The 13,007-nt window shown below is 43.6% G+C and overlaps 1 protein-coding gene across 3 annotated transcripts in view; it reads right to left on the bottom strand.

The window, feature by feature from the left end:
- Positions 1–13,007, bottom strand: part of LOC106584037 (cAMP-specific 3',5'-cyclic phosphodiesterase 4B) — a 309,843-nt gene that overhangs the window by 86,476 nt on the left and 210,360 nt on the right. Inside the window, exon 1 of one of the 3 annotated variants that reach the window (XM_014168845.2) lies at positions 3,117–3,498. The exons of the other annotated variants lie outside the window; for them this stretch is intronic. Coding sequence (XP_014024320.1) covers positions 3,117–3,241 — 125 coding nt within the window. The 5' untranslated portion in view covers positions 3,242–3,498. Of the gene's footprint in view, positions 1–3,116; positions 3,499–13,007 lie in introns of those variants that run through there. 3 annotated transcript variants of the gene reach the window in all.

The raw sequence follows: 13,007 nt of genomic DNA, 5'->3' as shown, positions 1-13,007 counted from the left end.
TCAGTCCAGCCCACACTCTGCACATGTGACAGAGTCAGAGAATAGAGACTACACACTTCTGCTACAACATAACTACCATGGCTCTGCATCAGTTTGATGGACATGACCTTGATGATGAAAGAATAAAGTTCTAGACCTTGACATGATAAGAGATTCAGTGTAGTGAGCAGAAACATGTTCAGTTGATGAATTGGAAATGAAGTGGAAGTATCTGAAGATAGCACACTGAAAATGCTCAAGAATTAAAATTCGGTTTTAGTAATTTCACACTGGCAATCTACTCCGATTTCAGAGCACTCTGGTTTGAGAGTGCCAGAGCGCCAAATAATTGAGGAATTTACAAACATCCTAAACTTAGTTGTTATGACAGCTGTAAGTACACATCGGCTGAAAAACTTAATGAAATTGTTGCCAGTAAGACAGTTAATCACTAACCAAGATCTGCTAAGGCGAGTAAAATGTTTAGAGTGACGTGTTCTCTCATTTGTGCCTGAAAGTAGCTAGCAAGCTAGCCAACTTTAGCCAGTTAGCTTGGGTGCTTGACTTCCATTGTGAGGTCAGAACGCTCGGATCAACTGTACTCCTTGGCCAGAGTGTTCAGTGTACACTCTGAACACTCTGAGAGCGAAACACTCAATTTACAAACAAACAATATGACAATGTTCAGAATTTACGAATGCCCAGAGTGTACTTTGACACTTCAGAGTGAATTTACAAATGCACACTTAAGCGGCCAACAAACTGAATGTCACGTCCTGACCATGGTAAGGTGTTATTTTCTATGGTAGAGTAGGTCAGGGTGTGACAGGGGGGTTTATTCTATGTGTTCTATTTCTATGTTCCTAGGTTCTAGTTTTTGTATTTCTATGTTGGTTTGTTTGGGATGACCTCCAATTAGAGGTAGCTGGTCCTCGTTGTCTCTAATTGGAGATCATACTTAAGTAGGGGTTTTTCTTCCTGGGTTTTGTGGGTGATTATTTTTGAGTAGTGTTTGTGTCACTGCTGCGTCACGGTTTGTTGTTTTGTGTATTCAGTTTATTTATGTACCGCATAGTTTCACAGAGTAAATCAAATGTGGAACAACACACACGCTGCACTTTGGTCCGCTTCTCCTTTTGACAACCGTGACACTGAATCTAAATGTAGGAACTATGACGTTGCAAAGCCGTCATGCTAGGATATGCAAATATGAGGACACTTTTGAATCAACAACAACAAACAAAGCATTCTTATTTACATTTTTTTTCTTCCCAGACGTCCTCATTGTGAGAAACTTATGGTTAGTCACGTCAGATCATAATTCACTATGTCACATGATTTTGGGAGAGTGAGAGAGAGCAGGGAGCAAGTGGGAGAGCACTTGGGCTGTGTAACTAAACAGAACTTGATTTAAATGGCATTCATTCCATGGGCTGTGTACAAAGTCAAGTTACCCTAGGTCAAACTCTGCTCCGAGTTAGCCTTCTCTCTCTCTCTCTCTCACTCTCTCTCTCGCTGTGTGTGTGTGTCCGAGTGTGCGTACGTGTGTGAAGGGAAAACCTCTCTAGGTTGTCCGAAACAGGATTTCTTCCCTAGTCTCCTAGTAGTAATTCAACAACCACTTCCCACTATGTTGTTCACTCTTGTGTTGTCATAATCACCATCATCACCAGCACACAGCTTCCTACAGGATGTATGCAAAAGCAAACTCCGATAGACCACAGTGTCACAACACACACAAACTCCTCACAGATACGTGCTCACATCAACAGACAAGCACAAGTGTATACTAATTATCCCTGTCACGTGTCAGACACACACACATACATCTGACTGTGTTGTTCTTTCCACTTCCACATGCACTGACTGACTGTACAGTACTTTCCACAGGAAACCTTGGTTCTTAAAAGGTGGGCCTGGTCTGGCTGGAGTCTCCCAGGCCAGTACTGCTGCTGTGGCTATGGAGAAACTCCCTAACCATGAGACCTGCAGCCAGAACCCAATGCTGCTGCTGTGGTTGAACTTGTACTACCTTGGAGCCTAGTGGCCCTGCATCCATAGATATCTGCAGCCAGAGGCCTGAGGGACCACAGAACCAGTCTCAGCCAAGGCTGCCTGCTACTGAACTGGCTGGGTTGGACCCATGCGCGTCTTGCCTGCTGCCCCCTCTCTCTGTTTCCCCACAACAACAATCTACAATTTCACCATGATGATGATGTTATCCTGGTCAGAGTCACGTGAAAGTGTAATGTGTGTATCCCTGCAACGTAAATCCACTCAAAACGGAATAACTCTTCATAAGCAATATTGGCTTTGTAGAGCATAACGTCTTTGCACGATGTAAACATAAGCAGTAGCAAAGCGGTGTCGGAGAGAATAACTGTCACGCGCTCGGGTAAACAAGGAGGGTGACGCGAAACATTTGCAAGGCACAGTGGAACAGTGGAGCACTAGTACATATCCTGCTGGGAGGGTTAGGTTGCGTTATCAGCCGGCTACATTAAGGAAATTGCATTACATCAGAGACAGTTCTGTAGGGGAGCTTTAGGTAACAGCAGCACAGCTGAATCTGGATGGACCAGTAGTCCAGAACTGCCTACTACATAGACTCACACCACAACAGTGTAAACAAACCAAATGACAGACACTCAAGCTATATTATTCAGTCTTTCCTTCACACACACACACACACACACACACACACACACACACACACACACACACACACACACACACACACACACACACACACACACACACACACACACACACACTCCTAATCCCCTTCAGAGATATAGCTAGAGAGACTGAACATGGGAACAAGATATTCAGAGGGGGGGGGGGGGGGAATCTGTCCATGCAGAGCAAAGTGAGAGTGAGAAAGAGAGAGTGAGAACTGAAAAGCAAGCATAACAAGCACCGAATGCTATCTGTAAAGATGAAATGAGCATACTGGCAACACATCACACACTAAACTGAACATGAGAATGGCAGAGAACCACGAGAGAAAGATCTGAGAGAGAGACAGGGAGAAGGACAGAAAGGCAGATGAATGACGTGAGAGAGAGAGGGAGAACGAGAGACACAGAGAGAGAGAGATGGGAAGGCAGAGAGGTACAGTATATCATTGGTCTGACCTGTGAGTGTGGCTGGAGGCATGGAGTCCCTTGATGATGTCCTCGCTAAAGTCAAAGTGTGCCCTGCTTCTGTGACAGGGCGACCGCCGATACATAGCCCCAACAGCCCAGTTACCCAGCACCATCAAACACACACGCCTCACATACAACACACAACTCACGTATCAACACGCACACACCAAATCACCATCATACACACATCAATCACACAACACCGACTGTATCAAGTAACCAACTTCCACTGTCACAAATGCAACATTCAAGCATATACCATAAACAACCAAAAATAATCATCAACTAATCCATCAACTACCATCAAACAACCATCAAACACACTGCAGCAGTGAGGTCAATGTCAAAAATCCAACACTTAGTCGTGACTCTCCTCTCTTGTTCTCTCTCTCTCTCTCTCTCTCTCTCTCTCTCTCTCTCTCGCTCTCTCTTTCACACTCTGTGAGTCCAGCTAGCACTTCCTCCCCCTGGTGAGTGAGGAGCTGTGCTCTCTCTGACAACAGAGGGCAAACACTATGACCTGGAGCGGATTCTCTGGATAGGACTCACTACTATCACCCTGATACATAGGATAGAGGGGGAATAGAGTTGTGTATCTACTGTGTTTCTGTGTAATACATGTCCACACTGCCACACATGTCTAGCGAGAATAATATCCATTACTAGCCATTATCTGCCATGCTCCACTAGATACATAGGCATACCGTTTCTAGCGTACATAGCAATAGCATATATACTGCACTGCACGTCTAGACCTGTAATCCACGCACCTAGCTTGCTACACATACTTAATGCACTAGCACATGCTGTGTCGTGCCTTTTAGTACAAGCTTAAACTGCATGAGCTATGCCATCCATACATGCACCAGGACATGCCTTTCACTGTATATTCACCAGCCATCAGTACTACCTTAAAAGCTCTAGTGTGCATTTCATTACATGCTCATGCATATGCTATGCCACCAATATATGCACCGTATTCATAAGCTATGCCGCCAGTATACCTTGACTGTCCCAGTGTGTATCTGTGCATGTCAGTGTGAGAGAGGAAGGGGCAGCTGGGGCATTTTTCCTGGCGCATTGGATGGGATGCCCAGAGTATGGCCTCCGCCTCCGCTAACACCAGGCTCTTTAAGCCAAACTGAGAGCTAGGAAGGCAACTGAAACAAGACTGAAAATCCATGTTCATAGAGGCGATTACGCACTGTTAGAAACTGTGTGGATTTGTTGTCATATCAATCATCCACTGGGTGTTCTCTGGAGTGGCAACAAACGCATTGATTAGCCAAACTAGACATGGAATAGAACTGTGAAAGACAGAGAGAGAGAGCCGGACAGAACGAGAGAGTGAGAGAGAGTGTGAGAGAGAGTCAGACAGACAGACCCGCAGACAGACAGACAGACAGACAGACAGACAGACAGACAGACAGACAGACAGACAGACAGAGAGTCAGACAGACAGACAGACAGACAGACAGACAGACAGACAGACAGACAGACAGACAGACAGACAGACAGACAGACAGACAGACAGACAGACAGACAGACAGACAGACAGTCAGACAGTCAGACAGACAGCTGATTGAGGACCTTACTTCTGATGAATGTGTTTTGTTTTTATGACCGTGTTTTTCTTTCTGTTTGCGTTTTGATGTGTGGATTTTTTTTGTCATTCAGGGCTCATCTGTATAAGAGACATTGGTCTCAGTATGACTCCCTCATAAAATAAAGGTTAAATAAAAATAAATAGAAAGAGAAAGGGATGCTACAATGAGAACGAGAGAGAGGGGGATGATGTAGTTGTTTATAGGTAGAGAGAGACAGAGGGCACAAGGTGGGGGAGAGAGAGGAGAGCGAGAGAGACCGAAAACGAGAGACAGAGAAAGTGAAGGTGGATCTGCAGTCACGTGGAAACGGAGGAAGATGTCACCTGCAGGGAGTGAGAGGTTGTGTTGACGATGGTTATGACAATGGGGACATTCCTCCCTAATAACCCCCTGAGGAGAACACACAGATGATACACAGCTAGATTCACAGACATTTTCTCCCAGAGAGATGGATAGAGGGGGAGAGGTGGGGTCAGTTAAAGGTCTGTATTCTATCGAATAACCCTCTATTCATTTCAGTGGTCCAACAGGAATAGTGAAGCACACAATTAGAGACGTATTTGAATATATTCTCAAATTCATCATATCTTCATCATATCTGAAATTACATAACAGTTCTGTTGAAGTGACACGATTATGGGCAATATATTTCAGTAGGTGTGCTAATATGGCAAGTATGAACAGGAGGTTTAAGTAGAACAAATAGATAGAGGAAGTCAAAGGAGCCACGCTCTCTCCACCTCAGCAAAAAATATCCTGAAGGGGGTCGCATTACCTAACTGTGAACACTAGAGGGCACTAATTTAGTACCAGAGAAAATGGGAGTCTTGTCGAACTGTGTCCACTAGATTTACATATTTATTTAGTCATTTAGCAAACACTCTTATCCAGAGTGACTTACAGTTAGTGCATTCAGGTAGGTGGGATAACCACATGTCACAGTAAGTCAATTTTTCCTCAATAAAGTAGCTATTAGCAAAGTCAGAGCTAGTAAGGAGGAAAAGAGTCATGTGCAAGTGTTAGTTCACGAAAGTGAGGGGTGAGGCGAGTGAATGCGAGCTTCGACTGGAAGCTAGTGGAGTGTGCGGCGGAGCGGGGTGACATGTGAGAATTTGGGATGGCGTTCTGCAGCCAGGCGGGCTGTAGTGTTCTGGATAAGTTGCAGGGGTTTGATGGCACAAGGAGCCCAGCCATCAGCAAGTTGCAGTAGTCCAGACGGGAGATGACAAGTGCCTGGATTAGGACCTGCACCGCTTCCTGTGTGAGGTAGGGTTTTACACTACGGATGTTGTAGAGCATGAACCTGCAGGAGCGTGCCACTGCTTTGATGTTTGCAGAGAACGACAAGGTGTTGTCCAGGGTCACCCCAAGGTTCTTTGCACTCTGGGACAGGGGCACCGTGGAGTTGTCAACTGTGATGGAGAGGTCTTGGATCAGGCAGGCCTTCCCCGGGAGGAAGAGCCGCTCCGTTTTGTTGAGGTTGAGCTTGAGGTGGTGGGCCGACATCCACGCTAAGATATCTGCCAGGCACGCAGAGATGCGTGTCGCTACCTGGGTGTCAGAAGGGAGAAGGAAAAAAGTAGTTGAGTGTCAGCCGCAAAGCAATGATAGGAGAGACCATGTGAGGATATGACGGAGCCGAGTGACTTGGTGTATAGAGAGAAGAGGCCTAGAACTGAGCCCTGGGGGACGCCAGCAGTGAGAGTACATTGTGCAGACACCGATCTCCCCCACGTCACCTGGTAGGAGTGGCCTGCCAGGTAGGATGCAATTCAAGAGTGTGCAGAACCTGAGACGCCCAGCCCTGAGAGGGTGGAGAGGAGGATCTGATGGTTCACGCTGTCGAAGGCAGAGGATAGGTCGAGGAGGATGAGAACAGGAGAGAGAGGAGCTTCCGTTACACAGAGAAGAGCAGCCTCGGTTGAGTGACCAATCTTGAAGCTTAAGTGGTTAGGGTCAAGCAGATCGTTCTGAGAGAGATAGCGCGAGAGTAAATCAGAGACAGCACTCTCCAGTTTAGTCATTCAGTGCTCTATTATAGTCATTTAGCAGACGCTCTTATCCAAAGCGACTTACAATTAGAAAGATGGCCCTCTAGGTGGCCCTCTAACGCCACGGTATGTTAGAGTTCTCATTTCCAGACAACTGACAGGCAATGACTCACAGGTAAATTGGGGCTATGGAAATTGGGGGCTGTTGACTGTTTAATACCGCATGCAGATGCAGCATATGCCTGCTGCGTTCGCCTATAACAATTAGGTATTATGTGTCCAATATATAGAACTGGCACAAAACTCCACTATAAGCCACTGTCCACAGTCATCAAAAGCAAACTGTCTCTTCCATAATCCAGTCTACCTCTTCCTTTTATCTGTGCCAAAGCTCATTTAATAAAATGCCATGATAAGTCTTAGTGAGAGTCATAGAATGCAGTGACATTCTGTATACATCAGGCGGGGCTGGGGGGGGGGGGATGTCAGGGGATTTCAGAATAAAAGTCCCTCTGTGGCTGCGTCTGATTCTGACACTTGCATGCCAGGCGCAAGCACTCTCCCTCCTGACATAGGCATCAATGGTACACACGGCATGCCACATGCCATGACATGCAATCATCAAATCACTGCTCTCTCTCTCTCTCTTTAAGCTCTCAAGATCAAACACCACCAGGAGTCAGTCCTGGAAAGCTACATTCACAAACAGGAGAGAGAAAGAGTGAAGTGGAGGGGTATAGAAAGAGTGATATAGAAAGTCGGGCGAAGGAGAACTGCGGAGAGAGAAACAAGAGAGACGAGGTGGGCAATTCGGTGAGCGAGAATTCGATGAGAGGTAGTGGGGGCGAGGGCCGAGGGAAGCAAAGGAAAAGACGAGAAAGATAACAGATATATATGTGTCGATAGATAGAGTGATAGAGATAGAGAGATAGAGAAAGATTAGTCATGCTCTGAGGGAGGGTTCAGAGGGTTCCTCTTCAGGGCTGGTGCTGGGGTAAGAGTATCTGACTCCTGTATTACTGGGTCAACGATGTAACCTCTGACCCACGCCCGCCCAGCTAAACGTCTCACATGGTGCTGACTGCTGAGCATAGAGATGGAGTGTGTGAGCGAGCAATAGAACAATAGAACGGGAGGACAGGAGAAAAGTACTGTACATATGCATGCATGGCTAAACATAGGGTTGGTGAATTCCTCAAGAAAGTTTCAAGTCTATGTGTCACATGCACAGGGTACAGCAGGACTAAAACCGTAGGGTGCTGAGCAATTTTCTTACATTCAGCAAGGGAAATATAGTATTCTATCTAACAAATATAAACTTAACAGTTCTGATAGCTTGTCCAAAAAAAGTGGTATTGGGTATGTTGAGCTGCGGGACAGGGTAAGTTAAGCCGCCTACAAAGTTCGGTACTGAATTAAATATTACCGCTACCTTTTTAAAACCATCTCTAACTTTATTTCCCAAACACAGTTCAACACAATCATAATCACTTTTAGTCTTTTCATCATTTTAATAATCTTTTAACACAAGCTTAACACCTAACAAACACTTTGTACTTAAAAAAAATACACTTTTAACATAGGCCAGGTCCTGTTACCTCATATCCCAGTGATAATGCCTTGCATTACACCTGGGAATAAAACACTTACATTTGCTCAACTTGTCATTGGCTCAACCGTTCGCTCAACTTACCCCATGGCCATTGGATCAACTTACCCCAAGGCAAACACTTTGACTATTAGCCCACACAGCTACAAGGATGCACTTTCATTCCAGGTTTAGGATGTCATATTGAAGATTATAGAGACCCCAACAGTTGTATAGAACAATCTTAACATGATATACTTTTGTTCAAATACAAGCATCATGAAACCTTTAACACAATACATGAATTTGACTTGGTGAAGATCTGTTTTTTGGGACCTAACTTGCTTACCACTTTTTCGATGTGTTTTTTTTTTTCCTTCACAGACTCCATGAAATGCTGACCTCTTCCTAAATATTTGGTCAAGTGATACATTCTGTGTATGGTTCCCTAGAAACAAGGGTGGCTCAACTTACCCCTTGTCTTTCTTTACCCCTCTCTCCTCTACAGTGAAATGCTTACTTGCGAGCTCTTTCCCAACAATGCAGAATTAAAGTAATAATATAGATAAGAAAAACACACAAGAAATATGAGAAGAAAAAAAACACACGAATACAAGTTATATACAGGCCAGTGGCAGTACCATTATTACAATGTGCAGGGATACTGAAGTGAATGAGGTACAGATGTAGGATCTTAATTTGATCACCCTGTTACAGGAGAACTTTCTGCATTCCAGTTCCAGTTTTTCCTCAATTGCTAAAACACTTAAACCCATTGTCTGAACAAATTTCTCAGTTGCCTGGACTCATTTAGCTAATTATGCAGTCTGTTGTCAATACCTTAAACCATTTCACATGGTAAAACACAATTTGCAGATCTCACTTAGACTTTTCAGCAAAACTCTAAACACATTCTCATTCTCAAAACACATTCTGCACTCTAATGCACATGTCATCCATACTGGTAAACACAAGTGGCAACAATCAAATACAAATAGAGAACACATGTCATTGATTGAACACAACCACTCAAAATTGATTTAACCTGTTTCAAATGATGCGACACAACCAATATAAGCCAGTTCAGAGAGCAAACAGGTTGTTGAAGGTGGGAAGGAGAAAGTCTGAGAATGGATAGAAGAAACAATGTGAGAGGACGAGTGCGTATGCGAGGTGGGCGATGAGGAGGAGGAGGAGGGCAAGAAAGAGGACGAAGAAGAAGAGGAAGACAAAGAGTGGAAATATCTGATGAAATTCGAGCAACAGTTATAGACCATGTTCTTGTCCATGGACTGACAATGAGGGAAGCAGGACTTAGAGTGCAACCCAATTTGAGCCAATTTTCTGTGTCCACCATAGTAAGGACACTCAGAGAAGAGAACGGGTACAGTATACTACTGTATTTTTGTAATTGCAAATTTACTGTACTACACTATATGCAGCTGTTTCAATAGACATATGTAAAGTTAATTACTGTATGTATTGTACTGCATGAATATGTTTTGTAACTGCACAACTACTTTTTGTAGAATTGCAAGGCTGCCACATGCAGGTGGAAGGACAGCTATATTCACTCGGGAGCAAGAGGCCGTTATAGTTGGCATGGTCCTTCAAGATAATGCAATACGACTCAGAGAAATCCAGGAACGAGTGATACAAGACAACACACACTTCCAGGGAATCGACAGTGTGAGCATTTCCACAATTGACCGTGTCCTCCATCGTAACAGGATGTGAATGAAACAAGTATACAGAGTACCTTTTGAGCGCAACTCACCAAGGGTGAAAGAACTGCGAGCTCAGTATGTGCAAGTAAGTGTACATTCAGAAACATTTACTGTAATCCAGATTGTCTACAGTACTAACACATACTATGTGAATGACATTACTCTTCAGTACATAAAATGTATGTAAATCAGAAGTGCATACAGTAGGCCTAATTGTACTCTGTACGACTTACAAAATCCTACATACAGTATATTGTATTTCTACACAGACAATATTTGACTTGGAATCCTTGGACAGACCCCATGAGTTCATCTTTGTTGATGAAGCAGGCTTCAATCTAACAAAGGGGAGGCTGAAACATGATTGTACAGCGGGCCATTGTTGAAGTCCCTGGTCAACGAGGTGGCAATGTCACAATCTGTGCTGCTATCAGCAACCATGGTGTTCTACATCACCATGTTACACTCGGGCCATATAACACCCAGCACCTTCTAAGATTTATTGCCAATCTAAGATATATTTTATTTGAGCAGCAGGTTCAAGAGCAGCAGGGTCAAGAGCTAAATGAGAATCCCATTTCCACCTATGTGATAGTGTGGGACAATGTCAGTTTCCACCAAGCTGCTCAGGTAAGGGAATGGTTTAACATCAATGGGCAGTTTATGAACTTGTACCTCCCTCCATACTCGCCTTTCCTAAATCCGATTGAGGAGTTTTTCTCATCTTGGAGATGGAAAGTGTATGATAGACAACCCTACACCAGAGTAAATCTGCTGCAAGCCATGGATTTAGCCTGTGGTGATATAGGTGAGGAATCATGTCAGGGCTGGATACGGCACACAAGAGGCTTCTTCCCCCGTTGCCTCAGGAGGGACAATATTGCTTGTGATGTCGACGAAGTGCTCTGGCCTGACCCAGCCCAAAGACAAGAAGAAGCACATTGATCACATGTTTACTCCTTAGATTTTTGTCCCTTTTAGTATTGTATACTGTAGTAAAGTGCATTGTAGGCTGTATACTGTACAATGGACAAATTGTATGGCCCTGAACATTGTGCTTTCCATTTATTAACAGTACTGACTGCTCAATAGATTTTGACTGGTTGCAGGGTCATATCAACAAAGAACAAGAATTACAGTATCACAGAGACAAAGGATAAGTTTGTGAGATGCAGGGTACAGTACTGTAAAAATAGGGGTACAAGGAGGAGGAAGAACAAAAAACTAAATTGCAAAGAGCAAAGCAGAGTAGTAATTTCTGATCAATTTTGAGCTACTATGATAGAACGTTTTCGTTCATCAAAAGACAATGACGGAAAAATATGAATATTTTTTTAGATTAAATATTTACTTCTCCCTGAGAATTGTATGTTTTGAACAATGTGTTTTCTATTTTTCGGTGTATTGTTTACTGACTGCTTGAGAGTGTATATCATTTTGATCACTTTGTTTATGATTTGAGAGCAGTGTTTGATTTTGAACACAGGTAAAACTGTTTTGAGGCGAATGTTTCATTTTGCGAGAGGAGTTAGAGGTTATGTAAATAGTGCTTGAAGGTGAGGTTTTGTGTTTAACATTTTCAGGAAATGGAGCAAGGTTTCAGAAATTGTGTTTTAGCAATTGAGAAAAACTGTAACTTTAAACTTTCAGTGTATTTGAGGTTTAAAAAAAGGCTTCTGAAGTTCGTAATTTCCACTTTGAAATTTCAGTCTTGAAAAATGTATTAACCCCTACAAAAATGCCAATTAATTATAATCCACATAATCATTCACATATCATGTTGCTGCAGGATATTTTTTTTCTCCTGTAGCAAACTGTCTCAAATTAAGATCCTGCATCTGTAGGTATGTACATGCAAACAGGGTTAAAAGTAACTGGAGGCACGATAAATAAATTGGTCAAGTTGATGTTCTCACTCTGAGAGTGAGAGGGGAAAGGGGTCAGTTGATCTTAGTTGCACTGACATACAGGCACAGTGACTGTGGGGGCAATGGAGAGTGGGAAAGTGAGAACGAGGTGAAAGGAGAGGGCAATGACTGTACGAGACAGAGATAGATGAATTTGAGAGAAAGACAGAGAGTGTTATTCCATGTCTTCTCAGGTCCGTTGTGTAACTGGCATGGTGTGTGCTCGGTAGGGATGGGCGGTTGGTTCTTGAGGGCTCTGTGTTTGACCCACAATGGAGCTTGAGCCCTGCAGGCTACTCAGTTGCACTGGATAACAACTCAGTCTGAGTTCTCCACTAACACACCGAGGGAGCACTAGCCTGGATGCTAATGCAAGTTAGAAGTGGATGTTTGGTAAACTAATTGGCATAGCATGGACAAGTTCAAGAGTTCAGGGAACTCATGGCAGTTGGTTTTTAAATCTGTACATCATGTCGATAGGAAGCAATTTAAATGTGGACTTATTAGCTTTTGGATATAAGAGCAATTGGAGGTAGTTATTGCATAGTATGCCTATTGAAGATACATATCTTTGGGTCACCAAGTCTCCAAATCTACAATTAGACGGCACCTCCATGCCAAAAGGCACTTTGGAAAGGTTGCCATAAAAATCCTTTATTGAGAGCAATCAACAAATGTAAAAACCTGGAGTTTTCTAAACGACATTGGCCCTTGGATTGGAACCGGGTGCTATGGTCAGATCACACGAAAATAGAGCTCTTTGGCCATGCAAACCAGTGGTAGGTTTGGTATCGAAAGAAGGATGCATATGCAGAAAATAACCACATACTGACTGTAAAATGTGGTGGTGGATCTTTGATGCTATGGGGCTGTTGTGCTTCCACTGGTCCTGGGGCTCTTGTTATGTTCAACAGCAGCTTGAACTCTACCAAGTACCACAACATTTTAGCCAAAACCTGTCTGCCTCTGCCAGGAAGCTGAAACTTCGCCACAAGTGGATCTTCCAGCAAGACATTAACCCCAAGTACACATCAAAATACACAAAAAATGTGTTAATTG

The sequence above is a fragment of the Salmo salar genome, chromosome ssa23, assembly GCF_905237065.1.
Source record: "Salmo salar chromosome ssa23, Ssal_v3.1, whole genome shotgun sequence".
In the NCBI taxonomy this organism is placed as follows: domain Eukaryota; kingdom Metazoa; phylum Chordata; class Actinopteri; order Salmoniformes; family Salmonidae; genus Salmo; species Salmo salar.
Note: the sequence above shows the minus strand (reverse complement) of the source record. Positions and strands in the feature narration are given on the sequence as shown.